At 46.8% G+C, this 25151-nt stretch overlaps 1 protein-coding gene across 1 annotated transcript in view; it reads right to left on the minus strand.

Moving 5' to 3' along the window:
* Positions 1-3782: 3782 nt before the first annotated feature.
* Positions 3783-25151, minus strand: part of LOC119975669 (IgGFc-binding protein-like) — a 140148-nt gene continuing 118779 nt past the window's right edge. The window contains 5 exon segments of the mRNA XM_038815451.1: positions 3783-3901; positions 8447-8641; positions 13347-13526; positions 15370-15558; positions 18418-18547. Coding sequence (XP_038671379.1) covers positions 13483-13526; positions 15370-15558; positions 18418-18547 — 363 coding nt within the window. The 3' untranslated portion in view covers positions 3783-3901; positions 8447-8641; positions 13347-13482.

Below are 25151 nucleotides of genomic sequence, written 5' to 3' on the forward strand. Positions count from 1 at the left end.
TCCAGTTCCCTCTTGAATATATCCAAAAACTGGCCCCAACAGCTTTCTGTTGTAGAGAATTCCACAAGTTCTCAACTCTCTCAGGGAAGAACTTCTTCCTCATCTCAGTCCTGAATGGCTTATCCCTTATTCTTAACCCCTAGTTCTGGATGTTCCCAACATCGGGAACATTCTTCCCCCATCTAGCCTGTCCAGTCCCATCAGGATTTTATATGTTTCTATGAGATCCCCTCTCATTCTTCTAAACTCCAGTCAGTACAAGCCCAGTCTTTCTTCATATGTCAGTCCTGCCATCCCGGGAATTAGTCTGGTGAACCTTCACTGGACTCCAGCATTAGCAAGGATGTCCTTCCTCAAACTAGGAGACCAAAACTGTGCACAATCCTCAAGATGTGGCCTCACCAAGGCCCTGTATAACTGCAGCAAGACATCCCTACTCCGATACTCAATCCTCTCAGTATGAAGGTCAGCATGCCATTAGCTTCCCTCACCGCCTGCTATACCTGCATGCCAACCCTCACCGCCTGCTATACCTGCATGCCAACCTTCAGCGAATGTTCCAGGTCTCGCTACACTTCCCCTTTTCCTAAGCTGCCACCATTCAGATAATAATCTGCCTTCCTATTTTGCCACCAAAGTGGATAACCTCACATTTACCCACATTATATTGCATTTGCCAAGTATTTGCCCACTCAGCCAGCCTGTCCAAGTCACCCTGCAGCCTCTCTGCATCCTCCTCACCGCACACACTGCCGCCCAGCTTAGTGTTGGCCGCAAATTTGGAGATATTGCAATTCCTTTGTCCAAATCATTAATGTATATTGTGAACAGCTGGGGTCCCAGTACTGAAACCTGCTGCACCCCAGTAGTCTCCGCCTGCCACTCCGAAAAGGAATTTATTCCCACACTCTGCTTCCTGTCTGCAAACCAGTTTTCTATCCACGTCAATACATTACGCCCAATACCATGAGCTTTATTTTTGCTCTCTAATCTCTTGTGTGGCACCTTGTCAAAAGCCTTTATGACCATCAGCTCCCTATCCACCCGGAGGACCGCCCCTACATGGCCTTCGAAGCAGCCGGTCGGCTTTTTCACTTCCTCAGTGTCCCTTTTGGCGTCACAAATGGGGTCTCCATTTTTCAAAGGGCGATGGACCAAATGGTGGACCAGTACGGCTTACTGGCTACTTACCGGTACTTGGACAATGTCACCATCTGCAGCCATGACCAGCAGGACCACGACACAAACCTAAAAAAAGTTCCTCCAGACCGCCCGGGCCTTCAATCTGACCTACAACAAAGAGAAATGCGTGTTCCACACAACCCGACTAGCCATCCTCGGCTACGTCGTCCAAAACGGGGTCCTAGGCCCAGACCCCAGCCGCATGCGCCCCCTAAAGGAACTTCTCCCCCGTAGCCTCAAGGCACTCAAACGGTGCTTGGGGCTCTTTTCCTATTACGCACAGTGGGTCCCCACATATGCGGACAAAGCCCGACCACTCATTAAGACCACGGTTTTTCCCCTCACGGCTGAGGCCCGGTCGGCCTTCAGTCATATCAAGGCCGATATCATCAAGGCCGCCATGCACGCGGTGGACGAAACCATCCCCTTTCAGGTAGAAAGCGATGCATCAGACATCGTCCTGGCTGCTACCTTCAACCAGGCAGGCAGGCCAGTAGCATTTTTCTCCCGAACCCTCACTGCCTCGGAAATTCGGCACTCTGCAGTCGAGAAGGAGGCACAAGCCATAGTGGAGGCCGTGCGACACTGGAGGCACTACCTAGCCGGTAGGAGGTTCACCCTCGTCACCGACCAATGATCGGTAGCCTTCATGTTTGATAACGCACAAAGGGGCAAAATTAAAAATTATAAAATTTTGAGGTGGAGGATCGAACTCTCCACCTACGTGTACGATATTACATATCATCCCGGGAAGCTCAACGAGTCCCCAGATGCCCTGCCCCACGGCATGTGCGCCAACGCACAGAAAGTCCAACTGCAGGCCATCCACGATGACCTCTGTCACCCGGGGGTCACCCGGTTTGCCCATTTCATCAAGTCCCGCAATCTATCTTACTTCATTGAGGAGGTCAAGGCCATGACCAAGGCTTGCCAGATCTGTGCGGAGTGCAAACCGCACTTCTATTGACCAGACAACGCTCGCCTGGTGAAAGCCTCTGGGCCCTTTGAGCGACTAAGCATCGACTTCAAAGGGCCCCTCCCGTTCACCAACCGCAACACCTACTTCCTCATCCACAAATTCTCCCGCTTCCCATTCGGGAAGTCGCCTGCCCCGATATGACCTCAGCCACCGTAATCAAGGCGCTGCACAGTGTCTTCACTCTGTTTGGTTTCCTCGCTTATATCCACAGTGACCGGGGTACATCATTCATGAGCGATGAGCTGCGTCAGTATCTGCTCAACAAGGGCATCGCCTTGAGCAGAACGACCAGCTATAATCCGCGGGAAAATGGACAGGTGGCGAGGGAGAATGCAACAGTTTGGAAGGCTGTCCTTTTAGCCCCATGATCAAGAAGTCTCCCAACCACCCGCTGGCAGGAGGTCCTACCTGATGCCCTACACTCCATTAGGTCGCTCCTCTGCACGGCCACGAATGAGACCCCTCACAACCTTTTGTTTGTCTTCCCCAGGAAGTCCACCTCTGAAGTCTCGCTTCCACGCTGGCTGACGACTCCAGGACCAGTTCTACTCCGGAGGCACGCGAGGAGCCATAAGATGGACCCTCTAGTCGAGAGGGTCTAACTGCTGCATGCAAACCCCCAATATGCCTACGTCGAGCACCCCGACAGAACACAAGACACAGTTTCCCTGCGAGACCTGGCACCTGCTGGATCTCCCACCGACATCCCCCCTCGACCAACGCTCCCCTTCCCGCACCGGCTGCCGACCCCTCTAGCCCCCCCCACCTCTAGCGCCCCCTCCCGCCCCACCGGCGCCGGCACCAATCACCCTAGTCACCCCGGATACCCCCCTTGCTCAACCACGGGCAAAGGCGCTGACCACCATGCCTCCGGATATACTCCCACTGAAGATGCCCGTGTCCGCCGTACCACCGCCGGAGATGAGAAAGTCAACAAGGACAATCAGACCACCCAAAAGACTGGACATGTAATTCCACTTCACCCCCGACTGTGTTTTCTCTGAGAACAGGGGGTGAATGTGATGAATGCTAACTTCACCTTTAATGTAATGATCCCTTTAAGAGCGGGTTTGGAATCCTGGGGGACTCCGCCTCCGGCTCCACCCCCCCAGGGAGCCATATATAAGGTCATGTTCAGTGGGCAGTGAGCACACTTCTCAGTAGCTGACTGGTTCTCTGCTAATTAAAGCCTTTGTATTACCAACCATCTCTCTCGAATTGTAATTGAGGGTATCACAGTGAGTTAAACTGCCCAGTAAATGATGTGTCCCCAAGGGATATTATTCGACATTGAAAATACAAATTGTTGTTGTATGGTTTTTCCATTCATGAAAATTCAATTGACTTTGCCCAAAATTCCTCACGAGATTCATTGATGCAGAATCTCCCCTGTCGAGAAAGACACTGAAACGGGCCAATAGTTATTTTCACCACTGGGCTGGAAACTGGTGATAATGGATCAGCCACTTCTTTTACACTCATCCCATTTTCCCATACTTCAAGCAGATGATCCTTACGGTCGGTTTCCCGCCCAATGCTGGAAGTTACAAGCTACCCTGAGTATAGTTAATGTACATCAAATGGGAAAAGTATGTTCTTACATCGATAGCATCCTCTGATGAGATGAACGATGGTACAGGGTGTGTTGGGTGCACATGGCGATTTTCTACAGTTAACTGTTGCAGTTCCAATGCACACACAAGTCTCAGAGCAATCTTCAGTCATAACTTTTTCCCCAATCTATTGGCAAAGGGCAGAGAAATTAGATTTATATCAAGACCACACAAACAATATTTAGACACAAATAGGTCATTTAGTTTATCTATCTAAGATCTCCAATACATATTTCTAAATCCAATAACATTGAATACTATTTGCTGACAAGAAAGTGTATAGTTCCTTTTGACTGTCACTTATTTTTTTTCCATTAGCCTTGTTAATGGTGTTTTCCAATTATTTATCAGTTCTTTATAGAAAAATATTTCCTGAAGATCCCATTTTCCTTTGTCATCTTTAATTTGACCCTTGGTCTTCAAATTCTGACTAAATTGCCATGCCAACAGAAATACAGAATTGCCCCTGTGCCTCCCAATGGCGGGTACCAAATGGTGGGGTTGGTATCATTTACACTCTGGGTCCAAGTGATCTATGTCTATTGGGCACATTAGCATTGCTTGTCCCAATGTACCAGTAGCAAAGTGAGTGTTGCCATATTGGTAGCGGTAATGTAATAGGTCTCCTAACCTAGAGACCCAGGCAAATGTTCTGGAGATGGGTTCAAATCCCACCACGGCAGCAAGTGGAATTTAAATTCAATTAACAAACCTAGAATATAAAGCTAGTCTCAGTAATGGTGACAAGCCTTTCATGGTCTGGCCTACATGTGGCTTGTGGTGATATGATTTGCATACCTGTCTGCCATTGGGGCAGAACACCGGCTTACCATTGGCCCTGGTCGGTCATGTGCCTCTCGACTGATTGGTCGAGAGGCTGAGTTAACCATGCCTCCTTGCCGAGGTATAAATAGTCAAACGCCCGGCGGTCGTCCATTTTATTGTAGACAACCGCAGGGCTAAGTTCTAGTTTATTAAAGCCTAACTTTTGTAAAGCAACTCATCTCTCGTGCAATTGATGGCTCATCATGGCTCCAGTCGTACAGCAATGTTTAACTGTCCTCGGTTCATGGACAATCAAGTTCAGCAACAAATGCAAAGCTTACCAGTGACACACATGCGATGAAAGAATACATTTTCAAAAATGGTTCGGAGGTTGACAAGGAGGCATGGGGAAGGCCCATTTAAAGTTATTTTTCTCATGTCCTGCTCCTAATGGGGTTATTGATTCTTTTGTTTCAGGAAATTGAACCTCGTCGGCATTGATTTCTGACTGATGGGCTGCAGAGGTTTTAGGGCCTTTCCTAGTGTCATAACCTGGGCTGAAACAGGTCATGGGACACTAATGAAACCGTAAGCAAGTCATGAAACTGGGGGATTGATACTTACAAAGGGAATATGCACTTCCCCAATGAGGTGCCCCCACTTCTAGGTCCTGGATAAAACCGGAGTGCCATGAGCTGTGGGCCGGCTCCTGTAGTAGAGTAATTGCTCTGTACACTTGTTATGTTGCATTAAACCTTTTTCCTTTTGATTCAGCCAGTTCGGCTCCATGTGGACTCCTTTCCGGACCTTATAATACTGGTGACGTGGAATAAACTCTGGTCTCTGTACAACGCTGCAGCCGTTGACCTCTGCCGCCTCCTAATCCCCGAGTTCTGGTTGGGTTCTTCTGTGCCCTGGAATGCTGTTGTTTGGTGGTTGGATCCGCTTGATGTGGCTCAGGAGAGTAGGGTCCACTACGCTGAGCGTGCTCACTTTTCCTTTCAGGCCAAATTCCATTGTTGCGAATGAGCAGCAAGTGGTGGTGATCCTCACCGAGGTGGGGGTGGAGACTTACGGTTTGATCTGAGATCTGGCTTTTTCTGCTGCACCCGACTCCTGCACTTTCGAACAGCTGATCGAGGTGGTCAATGGCCATTCTACCCTTCCGCCTTCGGTAATTGTTATGGGCCAGGGTTTAAAAAACTCGAAAGTATATTATGGAGTTCACCGGATCTATAACTTTTGATTGAATTTGGCTAGGATGAGCAGAAGAGCTTGCCTTTCAGCTATTATTCAACGGACCCCATAGGCACTTTTAATCAAAAAAACAAGCTTTATTCTAAGAACTTAGGGGCTCCAGTCTCGTCCCCATGCAGTAAACCACCGCCTTGATCGAGTCTACCGCCCGGGCCAGGTCCTCCAGACTCTCCTTTCGCTATTGGGTGAAGTTCTCATTCAGGAAGCTCACCAACTGGTCCATCGACCACTGAGCCGGCAGGGCCAGACCCTGCACACCTGCCATCTCCGCGTGTGTTGTCTGCTTCTCGCTCACCTCAACCAACTAGTTTGCTTGTTTCCGGGCACTTCTGGACCACAGCTCCATAAACTAGGGGTCACTTTCTTCTGCTTTCGCTTCTAAACCTTTTTCTTACAAACTTCCTGTGACAAACCGATGTAAAGGCCACCATGAGCGGGAGTTGCCAAATATGCGACCGCTCACTCCATGGTCGCCACCGGAGGTCCTCCTGCAGAACTTCTGTTGGGTCGACGTCTACGGACCAGATTGGGGTTGTGTTGCAAGACGTAGGGGAAAAGGTACGCAAGGCGCAGGATCTTCAGACCATGGTTCCATCTGCCAAGCATCCAGTTTGTGTTTTTGTCCCGGTGGGAGATTTACGTCCGTAACTATGCTCAGGGTGACCGCAGGCTTAAGGGCACTGTTCTGCGGTGGGCCGGGCCAAACTTGTATCACCTGCAAGTGGTGGACCAACAGGTGAAGCACCATGTGGACTACCTTGGACCCAGGTGCCAGGTGGCCCCACCCGTGGGCAGCTTCTCCGACCCCACTGGACCCATACGGCATCCTGCCCCTGCTGTGCCACAGGGTGACCGCGCCGTTCTTCCCGACTCCCAGTCGGACTCCTCTGATTCGGAGATGGACTCAACTCCCCCAATACCGGGACCGCCAGTGTCTTCCCTGTCGACGCCACAGGTGCCCGAAATTGGCCACCAGTCTGGACGGAAGGGGCGCACCCGGCTCTGCTACTCGTCGCCGGACCCTCCACCGTCTTTGACTGTTGAGGGCCAACCGTTTCTTAAAAGATGCCAGCGTCTACCCTCGTCTCCTGCTTCCGTCTTGGCCCGGTCGCATGTGTGACGGCGCCGCCACGGACTTCTGGGGGGAGGAATGTCATAACCTGGGGATAAGCCGGTCATGGGACACTAATGAAACCTTTAGCAACACTTATGAGACTGGGGGATTGATATTCCCAAACTATGGGGATTATGCACTCCCCCACTGAGGGGCTGGCACCCCTTCTCCATCCTGTATAAAACTGGAGGGCCATGAACTGTGAGTGGTTCCTGTAGCAGAGTAACTGCTCTGTACTCTTGTTCCGTTGCATGAAATCTTTTTCCTTTTGTTTTAAGCTGTTTGGCTCAATGTGGATTCCTTTCCGGACCTTATATTACCTAGGGTTTCAATAGGATTCAAGCCAGCTCTCAACCTTAAAATTGCATACTGAGTAGTGAAGGTACGTGGCCCCAGACAAGCTCCCTTGACGTTTAGGAGTAGGGAGCTGGTCAGAATATTCACCTTCTTTCACACAGGAATTTTATGGACACAATGCTGGTCAACACGGTAGCACAGTGGTTAGCGCTGTTGCTTCACAGGCTCCAGGGTCCCAGGCTCGATTTCCGGCTTGGGTCACTGCCTGTGCGGAGTCTGCACAATCTCCCCGTGTCTGCGTGGGTTTCCTCCGGGTGCTCCAGTTTCCTCCCACAAGTCCTGAAAGATGTGTTTGTTAGGTAAATTGGACATTCTGAATTCTCCCTCAGTGTGCCCAAACAGGCGACGGTGTGTGGCAACTATGGGCTTTTCACAGTAACTTCATTGCAGCATTAATGTAAGCCTACTTGTGGCAATAAAGATTATTTTAAAAAAACAACCACACTCTGTTTTATTGTGTGACCCCTGTACTGGCAGTCTATCCGAGAAGAACCATGAACTGACTCGAATTTTTCATCTGGCAGAAAATCTAATTGGACCGTTGTCTGCCAAAATATCCTACAATCTTAATGCTTCTACCATTCACATTCTTTTCAACAGGAAAATATCACAGTTTTCTCTCGAAGTCTTTCTATTCTCAAGAGCATCAGTTGAACTGTGCATTCAGCTTGATGGGAGAGAGTAAAGAGAGCAGTACAGGAAAGCAATTTAATGTTGTACGGTTTGGTCATGCTACTGATATTCTGTCTGGGCAATGTGACGAGCGTTGTCCATTTCTTTGGGCAGGAACTGTTCCCTGTTTATCTAACTGTCTAGCCAATCTAAAGCTACTTTATATGAACTGCATTGTATTTTTGGTGCCATTGATTAAATCATAGGGTGTGAGCCACAGTTGCAAAGCAGAAATTCTCTGTGGCTTTGATAAAATCTTTACCATCTCAAGAACTGGATTCTGAACGTTTAGATCTGCTTGAAACGAATATCAGACAACATTTGCGACCTTCACATGGTACATGGATACAGTTTCAAGAGAATAACAAAACCAGTCATAACTCAAAACATGGATTGCAAGCCCTCAATTCTCCACTGATTTATAAATGAATGCAGTCAATTGGGATAATCCAGGGCGCACTAACAAATGCAATACACTTGCTGTAATAGTATCAGTATTAATTTTACCTCGTAATACTTGTTTCGATAGGTGCATCCACAGTCTTTGTAGGGGACACACTGGAAATCACTCAGTATACAGCCTGGGAGACCCTCACAGCCCTCCATTGTGGCTGCTTCACATTCCGATGGGGCAGCAAAGTTACTGCAGGAAGCTGGGCAGGCTGACATCTGCATACGGTATTGGCTGTTTGATGGACATCGCTGTTGAGTAGAATAAAGCAAATGTTCATTGCACGCTAGAAGACACAAAATGTAAGCAGTAAATTTTAAATAAATGAGTTTATATCTGCGGTAAAACAGCAGATGAAGTGGACAGCATGGTGGCGCAGTGGTTAGCACTGCTGTCTCACGGCGCTGAGGACCAGGGTTCGATCCCGACTCCAGGTCACTATCCATGTGGAGTTTGCACATTCTCCTGGTGTCTGCGTGGGTCTCACCCCCACACAACCTAAAGATGTACCTGACAGGTGAATTGGCCACACTAAATTGCCAAATTGGAAAAAAGGAATTGGGTACTTCAAATTTCTATAAAAAAATAGTAGATGAAGGATGGTTACGTAAAAATATCAAGCTTACAGATCTTAATTATTCAGTTAATGGTGGATTCGTATGACACTTCTGTTTGGGAGGTGGGCTTGACATTCTGAGACTAAGTGCTGACGCCGGCAGGGAAACGGTGGCCTTTTACGACTGAAAAAAATGGCCTCTGATCCCCCGTCTGGTGAGGTCTAGCAGGCACACAGCGTAGAGCACCCGGCTCTAGCTGCCGTTACGGCCGGATAATTGCCGGGTCGGTGGCCACACATGCGCATGGCGGCGGCCTGCAGCACCCGCGCCGTGCAACATGCCGTCTGCCAGGCGCGCACCCGACCTGCCAAATAGTGTCCCCTTTGGCCAGGCTCGCCACCCCCGGACTGCCCCCCCACCAGTGCCCCCAGCCCCTGCCAAAACCCCCTGATATACCATCAATTGAACGTGAGACGAGTTGCTGTACAAAAGTAAGGCTTTAATAAGCTAGATGTTAGCCCTGCGGTCGACTACAGTAAATGGACGACCGCCGGGCGTACTGGGTATTTATACCCCGCCCTGGAGGCGGGGTTAACTCAGCCTCTCGACCAATCGGGGAGCCATCACATGACTGGTCTCAACCAATCGGTCGAGAGGCACATGACCGACCAGGGCCAATGGCAAGCCGGTGTTCTGCACCAATGGCAGGCAGATATGTTAATCATGCCACCACACCCCCCTACCCGCGGATTGGCTCTCCCCCGACTGTGGCGGCGCTGGACTCAGTCCGCATCAGCCACGCCGAGTTCCCGACAAAAAATAGCACGAGGGACCCATCCCGTCGGGGGCGGAGCATTGGGGGGACGGCCTCCGGTCACGTCCTGAGGCCTTCCATACGTCATACTCCTTGAGTACGCTGTTTTGGAGGGGGTGGGGCATTGTAAAAGCGACACCATTCTAATGGGTCATTAGAATCCTCTTGCTGGCAAGTGGGCGGGAACCCCGATGCTGCCTTCAGAGGGGGTGCTGGAGCACAGAGGTCGGTTAAGCGCCCAGTGCAAACCTCGATTTCAGCTGGGTGCCCAATTGCAATAGTCGTTGCTGGCATTGCGGGTGGGAGAATCCAGCCCAGCCCAGTGTTTGCACAGCAAACCGTGTACAGTTTGAATTGGGCGTCAGCAGCTAAACTGATTCTGGAGTGATACAAAGTGAGATTACATCCCCCACGGAGTCACGTTGCTCTTTCTCCAAGTCAGTTCCCACACTGAACATATTTTCCGGCTGAATTTGCTTGACTGCTGCAATATTGGTGTAAAGCAAACTGCTACATGCTGACACAATGCGAAAGCACCCCAACAGTACCTCAGTATCAACAACAGAGGATGCTGGAAAAACCCAGCAGGTCTGTCAGCATTTATCAGCGCTTTTGCATCGCCTGTCACAAAGCAAAAGATAGAAAGAGAATGCAGTCCATAACCACAGAGGGTGTCTTTCCTCCAGTCTCCCAGAGTGGCTCCATGTTCCTGACAGTGCCCTGCATATAGTTCCAGGCTGGGGCACATCATCTCAGTGATATTAAACAGAGAGCACATGCTAAAGATCCAACGCCTAGAAAGGAAAAAATTCATGTGAATTGTCGGAAATAACTACCATTATCATTCACCACACAATGTGACTAACTAAGTGTAATCGCTTGGTACAGATGTTGTGTGACCAGGAATGCAAGGAGAATGGGGCCAAGTGGGTGCTTCTAGCAGTGAATACAGACGTACCATGAATGCAGAAGTAGTGTCAGGTTCAGACTGAGAACTGGTGATTATATGGTGAGCTGTGCAAACTCAGTGGGCTGGATTCTACGCCCCGCAATGCTGGTGATTACATGGTGAGCTGTGCAAACTCAGTGGGCTGGATTCTCCGCCCCGCAATGCTGGTGATTATATGGTGAGCTGTGCAACCACAGTGGGCTGGATTCTCCGCCCCGCAATGCTGGTGATTTTATCCCCAGCTGTACAGGCCAGTTTTCACTCCTGATCCTGAGCCTCTCGGAGTAAGGAAAGAGTGTGTGTGGATTGCACCATCAATCTACTGGCGGCAAGGTCGGCTCCACAAACTCCACATTCCCTCCCCTACCAATGTAAATGTGAGGACCCCTCTCACGAGTATGGGGGTGAGGGGCTACCACCACCACAGCAGAGGCAATAGGGCACTCCCCCACCCACAATGCCAACATTGAAGCACCACCCCCCTTTGCAAGCATCAGGGCAACTTCCCCCTCCCCCTTCCTCCCCCACGCAGTCTTGGGGGCACGCTCCCCCCCTCACCAGCACCAGCCCTCCCCAACATACTGAAGGGAGCCCCTCCCATGGGGCTGCCTATAGGACCCACCCTTGGCACTGCCCCTGCAAACGTTGGCATGCCAGGCTGGCACAGTGCCAACCTGCACAAGTCCCTCTCCCCCAGGGGCTATAATTACCTTTACGACCCTGGGGGGAACCACTCGACTGAGTCTCATTTTTCAAAACTTGTTGTAAATCTTGCCAATGTGAAGTCACGTCAGTGGGATTTGAATATTCAATCAGGGTGAGCCCACGTTAGAGGTCCGTGGGATCGCTGACAAGGACGAAAAATCCGGAACGATTTACCCAATTTTCCATGCCTTGCACCGGTGGTTCCATGAGGGCGGGAACCTTATTTTAATTGTTTAGCAAACATTTTTATATAATTAGCCAAGCCCCTGCTCCCTGCTTGCAGCCGCTGTTAGTGATACTTTAAAGTGTCTGAAAAATTAAAACTTTTATTATCGCTTTAGTAGTCAAGGAGGAGTCTTGAAAGGAGAGTCAAACAATGGTTTATTTCCAACTGGAAAGTATTTACATGCAACAGTCCAAGTCCCAGCCGGGCGGGACTACTCTGCAGATCTGCTCCTCCCTGGATCGGCTTTTATGGCAATGAATTAACAGGCCCGCTGAGGGGGAAACCCCCCCAGTGGGGGAGCCTGTACTCCACGCAGCTCAGGGGGAGAATAATCAGGTCATCCCCGTGGGTCTCATGGGGTTTATAAAAAGTGAAATCATTTTCTTTTTCATAGAATCATAGAATTTACAGTGCAGAAAGATACCATTCGGCCCATCGTGTCTGCACCAACCCACTGAAAGAGCACCCTGTTTTTAACATAATGAAAAAAATATATTTTTTAAAGATTTCTTTAAACAGATCCAACTGTTACTCCAGGGTTCACTGGTTCTATAGTGTATAGTGAGTCAGTGGCATTGAAGTGCCATTGCTTGTTGAAGAGTGGCAGGGCAGACCTTTGCATGGGGGTATGAGGAACCATTGGGCTTGGGGGTGGCATGAGATGGCATTGATGGGGCATGAGGAGTATGTAGGGTGTCGTGCAGGTACAAAGACTGGAGGGTCTTTCAGTGTTTATTTTAACCAGGATGAAACCTCACAGCACTGAAACTGAACAACCCACTTCGGCATGTTTGTTGACCCAATTCCACCCGCACCCACCCACCAGCAATGAAGATCCCACCTTCACGGACATTTTCTCTCGAGGTGGACGATCAAGCCAGTAGCTCCTGTTACCGACCATGGTGATGAAAATTCAGACCATAGGCCAACACTAAAAAGGGGTGCGTTAATAAATTTCTGCTGACTCGCATCCTTGTTCAACCGATTGCACCTGTCTACTTGACTCAGGGGCTGGTTTAGCTCACTCAGGGGCTGGTTTAGCTCACTGGGCTAAATCGCTGGCTTTTAAAGCAGACCAAGCAGGCCAGCAGCACGGTTCTATTCCCGTACCAGCCTCCCCGGACAGGCGCCGGAATGTGGCGACTAGGGGCTTTTCACAGTAACTTCATTGAAGCCTACTTGTGACAATAAGCGATTTTCATTTCATTTAATTCGATATGCAAAGGAAAATATAGCTTTCAGTTAGATTTTAGATTGTGGGTGACTGTCTATGTGTGAGAGGCTTATTGTATACATGGTTACAGTAAGTCAAGTAAAGTATCCAATTTTGTGAGGATTGTTAGAATTGTGAAATTATACAACAATTTGCATTTATATTTTGTGTTTAATGTCCCAAGGTACTTCAAAGGAGCATTTTCAAACAATTTAACACTGAGCCACGGAAAGAAGACACTGGGAGATTACCAAAAGTTTGGTCAAGGAGGTAGAGTTTGAGGAGCATGTTAAAGAAGGTGAGAGATGGAGGGAGTCAGAAAGATTTTAGCACAGCTACCAATGGTGGAGCACTGAGCCACTGTCGGACGGTCAGCTAATGTAAGTTGGTCAGCACAGGGTGATGGGTGAATGGGACTTGGTGTGAGTCAGGGGATGAACAATGATGGCAGTCAAACTGTATAGTCAGTGCAATAGAATATATGATTCTTACATTTGATACTGCTCTGGTGAGATAAATCTCTGACAATCGCTAAATGGACCATTCGGATAGGAAATAACTCCACAGTAATTGGTTCTTTTTATAAAGTTTAGTTCAGTTTTGCTGCACAGCATGTCAAATCCAGTGTCTAATTCAATATTTTCAAGATCTTCATCTGTAGTAGGGATTTGCCTGCATTAAAATAACAAGCAGTAAAAATATTCAGAACAAACAAACAACAACCGCTGTACTTTGGACTGGATTGAGTCTCTTATCTACACATAGCCAGAGGCATTCATGGTGGTAATCACCTGTTTATTCATGAATCAATTTTCCATTTCAACACAGTTCATTAATTTGCATATGGCTTGTTGGAAGTTTTCATAGAATGATAGAATTTACAGTGCCGAAAGAGGCCATTCATCCCATCGAATCTGTACCGGCCCTTGGAATGAGCACGCCACTTAAGCCCACACTCCCAACCTATACCCCCAACCCAGTAACCCCACCAAATCTTTTTGGACACGAAGGACAATTTAGCCTGGCCTATCCACCTAACCCGCACATCTTTGGACTGTGGGAGGAAACTGGAGCACCCGGAGAAAACCCACGCAGACACGGGGAGAACGTGCAGACTCCACACCGACAGTGACCCAAGCCGGGAATCGAACCTGGGACCCTGGAGCTGTGATATAACTATGCTAACCACAATGCTACCGTGCTGGCCCTATTTTAATCAAAAATGGGGGTAAGTAATATATTAGTTTTCCACTTCTTTTTGAACAGACTCCCCCAAACCATAGAAATATTTTGTTCAGAGTCACTTCAGAGGTGCATAACACTGTACTATGTGGGTCAGATCATCTTCTGTGCACAGGTGTCTTTTTTGTCATTCTTTCATGGATTGTGACTGTCACTGGCTGGGCCAGCATTTATTGTCCATCTCTAATTTCCCTTGAACGGAGTGGTGTGCTCAGCCATTTCAGAGGGCAGTTAATCCTATTGCTATGGGTGTGGAGGGCGAGTATGGATGGTAGGCTTCCTTCCCTGAAGCCCTTTACTAAACCAGATGGGTTTTTATGACACTTGATGATAATTTCATGGTCCCCATGACCGAGAATCGCTTTATTCCAGATTTATTAACTGAACTTAAATTCCACCAGCTTCTCTGCTGGGATTTGAACTCATGTCTCCAGAGCATTAGCCTGGTTCTTTGCATTACTAGTCAAGCGACATTACCCCTATGCCACCATCTCACCCTATCTGGTATCGGAGCGAGAGGAAGATGGAACAATGGCGGTACCTTTTCCAAATAAGTAGTGGGGGCATCTAATACTTTGGGAACGTTGTCTGTAATTCTGTCAATCAGAAAAATTCCTCGCATACAGTCAGAAAATTACTCCAAATGACTCTCCATTACAAAATGAATGAAATGAAAATGAAAATTGCTCATTGTCATGAGTAGGCTTCAATTAAGTTACTGTGAAAAGCCCCTAGTCACCACATTCCTGCACCTGTTCGGGGAGGCTGGTACGGGAATTGAACCATGCTTGGCTTGGTTTGCTTTAAAAGCCAGCGATTTAGCCCACTGTGCTAAACCAGCCCCAGCCCCAAAGATGTTTCCATTCTCATTTGCACCTGAACTCATGAACCACAGGAAGGATTTTAATACATAAATTAAAAGCTATTTCAACTGCAAGATGAACTACTGAAACTGCTCTTACCCAGACACTACTGTGATTTTGATGTTGCATCAACAGTTGCTGATGATTTTGCTGCTAGTTCAGGGCTATTGTATAGAGTATTACAAAAACTATATATTTTTAGCACAGAAGCAACACACTGGTATTTTACTCGACATACACATTGCAAATTTTGGAAATTAATTTTTCATTTACTGCATAAATCATTTGACAATACAGTACTGTGGATGTTCTGATGACTGGAGCTTGCTGTGAATTAGTACAACCATTGTTTATCTTCCCTCACATACATCCTAATCCTGATTATACCACACATCATAGGACACACATACCTCTGTCTACTGGCAAGCCTGGTTCACTGGCTGCAGATGTATTTAGATCAAAATCCCAACTTTCACCAAAACGTTTCACTTCAGTAATTCTGGTTCCATCACGCTCTGTAAGATCATTTTTTCTCTTTCCCTCAAAATTACCACATAATCCATGAACCCATTCCCTGTAGGTAATGGGAAGAGAGATGTCTAAAGAGAAAGAAATGGATATTTAAAAATTCCCTGCAATGGTAATTATTTTAGATTATGATCTTCACCTAAAATCTTATTTCAGGCCAGATATTATAACTTTTTGTTCGGCAGGAGGAACATTTTTAGAGAGCGGGGAAAATACAGAACTTGCTATCATATGGTGTAGTTGTGGTGAACAACATAGATGCTTTTAAGGATAAGTTCATTGAGCACATGAAGGAGGAAGTGGAAGGACTGTTGTCAGGGCAAAACGAAGAGGGATGGATGGAGGCTTGTGTGAAGCTTAAACACCAGCATGGATAAGTTGGACAGAACAGACTGTTCCTGTGCTGTAAATTCCATGGAATTATATACTCTTCAGTCCAAATTTCTGTTGTGTTCAAATGCTAATTTGAAATAATGTTTCCTATGTTGCTGGGAAAATAGTCTATTTAAGAACAGCCAACTGTGGTTTATTTGTGCAGAAGTGAGGAGAGATGAAGAGTGTGGAATTTTAAGGACCAGAGGACCATGACAAGGACAATCCTTTTCAGACCAGACAGGTACATAACGACAGAAATATATGCTAAAATAAAAGTTTCACAACATTTTTAATATGAAAGAAAGGCTTTTGCAGGAGTGCTGCAGTGTGATGAGCCTGTGCACACTTTATAGCAAATATGCTTGTGCATTTTCACACCATTGAGAAAGCAACAGATTTGAGGCCACGCAAATCAAATTGATGAGACATCTCAAATTTAATTAGTACTTCATCCTTTACAGAGACAATGTGTGTCAAAATTATAAAGTTCTGTTGTAATTTCAAGGATTACTGCTCAGCTGATTAATCAGGTTTTATATCAATGACTCAGCCTGTAGCACAATTTTTAAAAATTAATTTGCCAAACACTCCAGGAAATAATGGAATTTGCTTGCACAGGTTGTTGTATTGAGAAAAATAAGGCAATAGGTCTTTGCTGTGGCACAGAGACATGAATCATCATTGTAACAGGTTGCAGCAGTTCATAATCAATCAGCTCATCTTCTTTCCAAACACAAATTTAACTTTAGTCGATAGTGCAGTCACTGAGGAGCTGAACAAAAAGAAATAACCACCTCTGTTACTGTGGGTATCACATTCCACGAGGAAGTATTGGTTTTCGAATTTCAAGTAGATCAATACTGCAGAGCGATCCCCTTAAATTAAGTCCACCTTAGTCTATAAATTAATGAATCACTTCGGTGCCCAATATCACTGCTGATAAGTTCACAAAAATAATGGCTGCAATTCTCCGGGAAGATTTCTAAGTGCGGTAGTGAGCGGGAACTGACGCAAGGTTCCCGCCGCTCGGCCCAGCGAGGCCGGCCAAGCTATTCAACGTTAATTGGTCTACTTAACGAGGCCCCATGGGCTTCTCGCCACAAGCGAAGCCTCGCCAACCGATTTGCCGGCTCTGCACTCGCCAGCTCCCCCCCTCCCCCGCTAACAAGGTCGAGCAGCACTTAAGCAGCAGTTGCTCAGCCAACCCCAGTCAGCTCACAGCAATGGCAGATACCGTCAGTAACAGAGGTGGTTATTTCTTTCTGTTCGGCTCCTCAGTGACTGCACTATCGACTAAAGTTAAATTCGAGTTTGGAAAGAAGTTGAGCTGATTGATTATGAACTGCTGCAACCTGTTATAATGATGATTCATGCCTCAGTGCCACAGCAAAGATCTATTGCCTTATCTTTCTCAATACAACAACCGGAGGAGGTTGGCGGATGCCGCAGAGGTGAGGAACCACTTGGCCCCATCCAGAGAACCTGTCAACCATGAGTTGTTATTACTTTACTGACTGACCCATCCCTCCCACTGACTACATGTTCATTCTCCCACAGGTCATCCAGCCGACATCGCCGGCCCATCCCAGGCAGGGCCGGCCCAAGGTACCGGCAACTCGGGCAGTCGCCCGGGGCGCCATGTGCTAGGGGGCGGCAGAGACTCGGGTCCTCCCCCAGAGTGGCCCCCTCCGCCCCCCCCGCTCCCGCCCCCTCTGCCCCCCCCCGCTCCCGCCCCGGCCCCGCCCCCGCCCCCCCCCGCCTCTCCCCCCCCCCCCTCCCCCCCCCCCTCCCCCCCCCCCCCCCCGGAGGGCGCTGAAGTTCAGCTTGCCCGGGGCGCCAGCAACCCTAGGGCCAGCGCTGATCCCAGGTGGCCCTATCTCCAGTCTCCCAGCTCAGTGGGAAATGTTAGTGGTCAGGCTTCTGGGGCACAATCTGGTGAGCACCACACAGTTGCTGATGTAGATCAGGAGGAGGCAGAAAGCCCCAGGTGTGGCAGCAGTCGGAGGCCTGCTGGATCCCAGGGCCCAGCTGGGTCCCAGCCTGGCGCTGAGCCTGTGGAAGTGGTACTCCCGGAGCTTATGCAGCCGAGAGGGAGCAGTCAGAACATTCAGAGGGAAATGTCAGTGACACTCCAGCTGGTCAATGGCCGATTGGAGGAGTCCCAGAGACTACAGCGGAGGAGATTGTATCATTGTTACAATCCCAGTTGATGTTATAACTGGATAGGAAGATCCCAGAATGGAACGCCAGCTCAAAAGACCGTGTACACACGGCTGCCACTGTTCGTCGGTGGCGGAGGGTTTGAATGTTTGTGGGAGGAGGAGCAATCAAACGGGCTGCTTTGTCCTGGATGGTTTTGAGCATCTTGCGTGTTGTTGGAGCTGCACTCATCCAGGCAAGTGGAGAGTATTCCATTACACTCCTGACTTGTGCCATTTTAAATGACTGGGTACAATGTGAGACAATCAGTAGTCAGTACTGAAGGTCAATTACTTACTAGTTCACGAACATTGAAAACCTTGAATTATATTCAGCTGAAAACTCTCCAGTAATACCTGAATTATCTTTCTCATCAAAGCTGATGGCTAAGCCGAAGTCTGTTTCCAGGTGAAGTCTGTTGGATCTCTGATAGATTTGGAAACCATCATGAGGCTGAACTAGGGGCTTTACTAGTTCACCATCCACCTGGAAGAAAATTCATTACTGTGAACACTGCTGTTACTGATTACTAACCTGCATCTTTAGTTTTTACTGCAACTCAATCAAGTTGCTCTTGACATAGTAATCTATCTTTAATCTTTGTGTTTTAAATGCTTACTATTTAACAATCGACAAAACAGGGCAGGACATAAAATACAGAACCAGCTTTAAAATCAGCCATGTAAACAATGCATTAAAGTCTGCAATGCTGCTTGAACAATTAAAGTAGGGAATTATTCTGCGGCCTCGTTTTTCCAGTCATGCTGGCGTGCTAACTCACCACAAGCTTCCACTGGCCTTTGAACTGAACAGTATGGTTATACACTTCAATAAAGATCTCTTCCAGGTGAACAATGCCTTTCCCATCCTTCAGAGGTGTATTTTTGCCTTCAATCCTGAACTTCTGTAGTCTGTTGGGAATGTCGGATGTTTACACTAGAGTGTACAGATGCTTAACTGTGAAATGGTGGACCAAACCATTGAAGGCCAAATAATATGGTTCTCCCCCAATAGCACACTTCATGAACCCTAAGAACAATACATACATTTAGAATCTCGCTAGGATCCAAGTCAGTTATGTTGGTGCCTTTTTGGCACAATCTATTATATTAATTTATACTTGCTGCCAAAAGTTCCACCTAAGCACCCACATAATTACACTCCAAATCTCAAACATATCTTATAAATGCTCACTCCTGCACAGCTCAGTCACACTGAGATGGGAAATAATGCATATTATAATGATATTGCTTTGTCAGATTTACATGATACGATTATCTGTGAGGGAATCCTAAGTAAGAATTGTATCATTGTTACAATCCCAGTTGATGTTATAACTGGATGGGAAGATCCCAGATGGAACTCTAGCTCAAATAACTTTTTATTTATGAAACGTGGAAGAACGGAGTCAAATATGCACTCCACTCTGAATCCAAGTTAGTGTCTGTGGACGTCTCTTCAGAATCCCCCCAGATGATTGTCACATGAGAGTTTCCACACTCCACTCCCAAAAACACACTTTAAAAGCTTCTCTCATTACAATAATACTTTGCCTTAGCAGTTTGCTTTCCGAAATCCAAACCAGGTTTTCCAAATGACAGTTTTAAACAAAGCCTCCGCTCCAATTTTAACAGTGAATCTAGTCCAGGATTTACATCGCCCCATTTTAGGTTTCCTTTATCTTGACTGCTTTCACTCCAAGATCCAGCCACCAATTTCTATTGTTATTTGAACACATGTTCCACAGACTGTAGTAAATTCTCAAAAACCTGAAAATTACTCCAGAGACCTTTCTGGCTTCTCAGCCTTCTTCTAAGCTATGTCTGTCTTTATTGAACAGTGCTCTGTTCTACTACCTTTAACCTCAGACTTCTTGGAAACCTCTCTTCATCTCTCTAGTTTCCTTAAGTAGCTGCTCTTCAGATCTCTGCACTTGTTTTCTCATCCATTACTCCATTGTATAGCTTATCTTCTAGCAAAGCTGAGATGTTCCCTATCTCTTCCGCTAAACCAACTGCTTCAGAAGAACTGTGAGTGCATCCTTTTCAATCACTACCTATCTTCAACTGAAATCAAATTAGCTAAATTAAAACTTAAAAGCTTCACTCACTTACAATGCCCCAGTTGCGAAGCAACACACACATGCTTATGCCTTCTATTTATTCTTCACGTTTCAGCTCTCTCTGAGGACAATAGAAACACAGTTCAAACTTAACCAACCCCAACACATACAAAACCTTTGTATTATTCAGCATTAATATTTTTTTAAATTTAAAGTACCCAATACTTTTTTTCCAATTAAGGGCAATTTAGCATGGCCAATCCACCTATCCTGCACATCTTTGGGTTGTGGGGGTGAGACCCACGCAGACACGTGGGGAATGTGCAAACCCCTCACAGACAGTGACCCGGGGTGGGATCGAATCCAGGACCTCAGCGTCACAAGGCAGCAGTACTAACCATTAAGCCACTGTGCCACCCCATCCAGCATTAATCTAACTATAGCTTTTACTCTTCCAGGCACAAAAAAATTAAATTAAACCCACTTAAAACTATACCTCATTCCTAATATTTACCAATACAAATATAAATCGCTTAAAACAACCTTTATTTTCCGAACAATCAAAGCAGAAATGAAGAAAGTGTCAGGAACAGAAGGGAGGAGGATGATGTGGAGACATTGCTGAATACCACAAAGTAGATGCATGTAAAAGTGTATGCAAAGATCAAAGATCAGGGTCCGAGAGTAAGGTATTGGATGGCTGAGCGCTGTTGAACAATACCAACGAAAGAGCTAGTACCTTTAGAAAAGGAGACAAAAAGATTAGGACAAAAGTACCCAATAGGTTTATAGAACATATAAAATAATGGGCGCGATTCAGCTACCGTGTTGCCCTAAATTGGGCTGCGTGCTGAGCACCGAGCCGATCGCGAGTCAACATTAGGCTTATTTAAATATTCCAAAGCTGCATTCACCCGAGACCTGGGAGTCAATGGCTGCAGCTACAAAGCCACAACCGGGTGCCAATTAGTACTGATTTCCACGTATGTAGACCAGGCGTGATGGCAATTCGGGAGGTCTCAAAATCTATTAGAGCCTCCCAGTTGTCGGGTTCAGGGCAGATTAGTACCCTGGCACTGCCAACCGTACTTCCTGGTTGTCAGGGGCAGTGCCTATTTACCAGGCTGGCAGTGACAAGGTGCCTGAGTGCCAGGTTGGCACTGCCAAGGGTCAGGACGTGAGGGTGGTCATGTCCATGAAAGGGGAGGTAAGGGGGGAGGTATGAAGGGGCCGCAGAAAGGTGGTGGGGTGAAGGGGGTTCCTGAAAGGGGGAGTGGAGATTGGGGCAGCCTTTCAAATTGGGACTCCCAGTGTGTTCAGCTCCCCAGTGCCAGAAGCATTTCAAAGTGTGGCCTTGACTGAGGAGAAATGCCCCAAGGCCCCACAAAACGGCTAAGTGCCATTGAATAGCAGTCTCCATCTTGCCATTGCGGAACACCCCGCCCGCCAAATGTGCCCAAAATCACACTTTGAAATGTTTCCGTTGAATCAAGTAAAATGTGTACATCTATGACTGCTGTAACTGGCCAATGGAAGGTGGCCATGTAGAATTGAGACAGCTGGTTTGCTCACAAACAGTTTCCCTTTTGGGGAAAATTATGAGGTGGGGCATTTCACAGCCTGGTTTGATTAAAAATAATCCATCAAATGTTTATACATTTTGAAGAACATAGTAGTTACCACTTTCAGTTACACACCAATGGATTTGCAGATATATTGCCCTACAGCCATAGTCTGTGCAGTTTATCGCACTGCATTTTCCACAGCTACATTTTTGAGCACAATGTGGGGTCAACTATATCTCTCCCATCTGAAATGGTTGCACACAAATGTTATTAAACTACATAGACATGAGAATATGACAAGGCTACACAGTGCATGTTTGTCGGAGGGAATGGTCATCAACTTCCACTAATGTTTTATAACATCTTTACTAAGAAAATGTCAACAGCATGAATAATTAGGGTTGCCAATCCTCCAGGATTGGCCAGGTGTCTCCAGGAATTGAATATCAATCTACATGGCCCTGCTGTGCGGAACGCTGGAGAACAAACATATGGACATTAAAATAAATGTTCTTCATTTTCTTTGAATATTTCTCTTTACCAGATATAAAAATATTGAAAATGGGAAATTAAGGCTGTCTGCCAGATAGCCAAGCATCGTCCAATTGGGTAATAAGTGTTTTTGCTTTGCAAGAGCTATCCAATTGAACTGAAGTCTGTCTTGCTCAAGAGTAATCCAATTCACCTGCAAAAAATCTGAAGAAACAAAACATGGGAAATGTGTGAAGATTTGGTCTAGATCACAAGGGGCTGCTCTTTCCCCACTGTTTGCCCTTCAAGTATTTATTCAATTCCCTTTTGATGCAACAATGTGTTGCCCGACTAATGGCTGGAGCAAGTTGTGTGACGAAACCTCCAAGAATACATTTTATCACAGTTGGCAACTCTAAAAACAATTAATACAAATATCAGATAATATCAAAAAACTACTGGAAATATGCAATGGCCGGAATTCTCCAGCTGTCGGGATTTTCCTGCTGGCATTGCACCCCTGCCAACGAGATTTGCGGCGGCCTGGGTTGGCTTCAATGGGAAAGCCCATGGACAAGCGATGGGAAGATAGATCCCCCCACCAGTGAACGGCCGAGAAACACCAGGTTGGGGGACAGGAGAATCTTGCCCAAAAGGTCTAACACCCTCTGAAAATAAAAAAGACATGTTGCTATATGCAGCTCTTTGCCTGTATACGTGATCTGCAGCATGCTGCAGGCATATTTTCAAGAACAGTATTGCCAGTCTTTCCCTTATTTTTGCAGCAACTTACACATTCTGCCTTGTGTCTACTCGTTAGGTCATATAACCCAGGGATGGAACAACAGGGCAGCACAGTAGCATTGTGGATAGCACAATTGCTTCACAGCTCCAGGGTCCCAAGTTCGATTTTGACTTGGGTCACTGTCTGTGTGGAGTCTGGACATCCTCCCCGTGTCTGCGTGGGTTTCCTCCAGGTGCTCCGGTTTCCTCCCACAGTCCAAAGATGTGCGGGTTGGGTGGATTGGCCGTGAAAAATTGGCCAAAATTCTATGATTAACCTAGGACAAAAGTTTGGCGCAACATCGTGGGCCGAAGGGCCTGTTCTGTGCTTTATTTCTCTATCTATCTCTAACAGCAGCCCCTTGTGATCTAGACCAGATCTTCACACATTTCCCATGTTTTGTTTCTTCAGTTTTTTTGCAGGTGAATTGGATTACTCTTGAGCGAGACAGACTACGGTTCAATTCATTAAGCTGTTTTATTCCATAGTAAGGCGAAACAGTAATTATGATCAGATTCAAGTAGTTCAATTTTGATGTAATATTTGGTCTTTCTGCCTCAGTTTCCCTATTGCAAAGTAAGCCTGTCCTTTAAATGGTTGTAACTCTATTGCGTACTATTAATTGTGAGAAGTAACTTCATTGCAGTATTAATGTAAGCCTACTTGTGACACTAATAAAGATTGTTATTATTATTAAATATTTTAAAGCTTTCCCATATAATGAATATGATATATTAACTGATTACAAAGACATGTTACTAAATTATTTACACATCTTCGGTCACATTACGGGCCTCACGGTAGCATGGTGGTTAGCATCAATGCTTCACAGCTCCAGGGTCCCAGGTTCGATTCCCGGCTGGGTCACTGTCTGTGTGGAGTCTGCACGTCCTCCCCGTGTGTGCGTGGGTTTCCTCCGGGTGCTCCGGTTTCCTCCCACAGTCCAAAGATGTGCAGGTTAGGTGGATTGGCCATGCTAAATTGCCCGTAGTGTAAGGTTAATGGGGAGATTGTTGGGATACGGGTTACGTGGGTTTAAGTAGGGTGATCATTGCTCGGCACAACATCGAGGGCTGAAGGGCCTGTTCTGTGCTGTACTGTTCTATCTATCTATCTGTATAAGTGACTGCCTTGGGTCAATCTTTGTCTCCCAGTCAAAGGGCAGGGTTTTTGTTTTTGGGACAGGACCATTTCTGGGTCCCGACCTGGCAAGAGATCCAATTGTTCACCTGTCCAATTAAGGGCGGTAATCTGAAGTCCTCCAGCTGTGAGAGACTGGCAGCCCACCTTCAGAGGTGGGAGCTACTGATGTAAGAACATGGGGCAATAGTAGACCATTTGGCCTCCGAGTCTGCTCTACCATTTAACTAGATTTTGGCTGATCTTCTACCTCTATGCCATCTTCCACATTCATCTCAGATCTCGATTTCATTGGTATGTAAAAATCTATCGACCTCTGCTTTGAACATACTCAATGATTGAGCCCCCACAGCCTCTGGGGTAAAGAATTCCAAAGAGTCCCCACCCTCTGAGTAAAGAAATTCCTCTTATTCTCAGTCGTGAATGATCTACCTTTTATTCTGAGACTGTGCCCCCTGGATCGAGACTCCCCAAACAGGGGAAACATCCTTCCTGCATTTACACTGTAGAACCCTGTAAGAATCTTGTACACTTCAATCAGCTTGCCTCTCATTCTTCTAAACTCTAGAAAATGCAGGCCCAGTCTCCTCAATCTTTTTTCAAAGAACAATCATGTCATTCCCAGGGTTAACTGGCGAACATTTGCCGCATTCTCTCTCTCTGGCAAGTATTTCCTTCCTTAAATAAGGGGACCGAAGCTGCACACAATACTCCAGGTGTGGTCTCACCAAGACGCAATCCAACTGCAGTACGACTTCCTTATTCCTGTATTCAAATCCCCTTGCAATAAAGGCCAACCTTTAATAAAGTTGCCTTCCAAATTACCTGTTGCAACTACTTATTAGTCTTCAGCGCTTTATCAAAAAGGACACCAAAGTGCCATTACCTATCTCTCCCCTTTTAAGAAATACTGTGCAGGGCAGCACAGTAGCACAGTGATTAGCACAGTTTCTTCACAGCGCCAGGGTCCAAGGTTCGAAATCCCGGCTTGGGTCACTGTCTGTGCAGAGTCTGTACGTTCTCTCCCTGTCTGCGTGGGTTTTCCTCCGGGTGCTCTGGTTTTCTCCC

The sequence above is a fragment of the Scyliorhinus canicula genome, chromosome 13 (genome assembly GCF_902713615.1).
Source record: "Scyliorhinus canicula chromosome 13, sScyCan1.1, whole genome shotgun sequence".
Classification (NCBI taxonomy): Eukaryota; Metazoa; Chordata; class Chondrichthyes; order Carcharhiniformes; family Scyliorhinidae; genus Scyliorhinus; species Scyliorhinus canicula.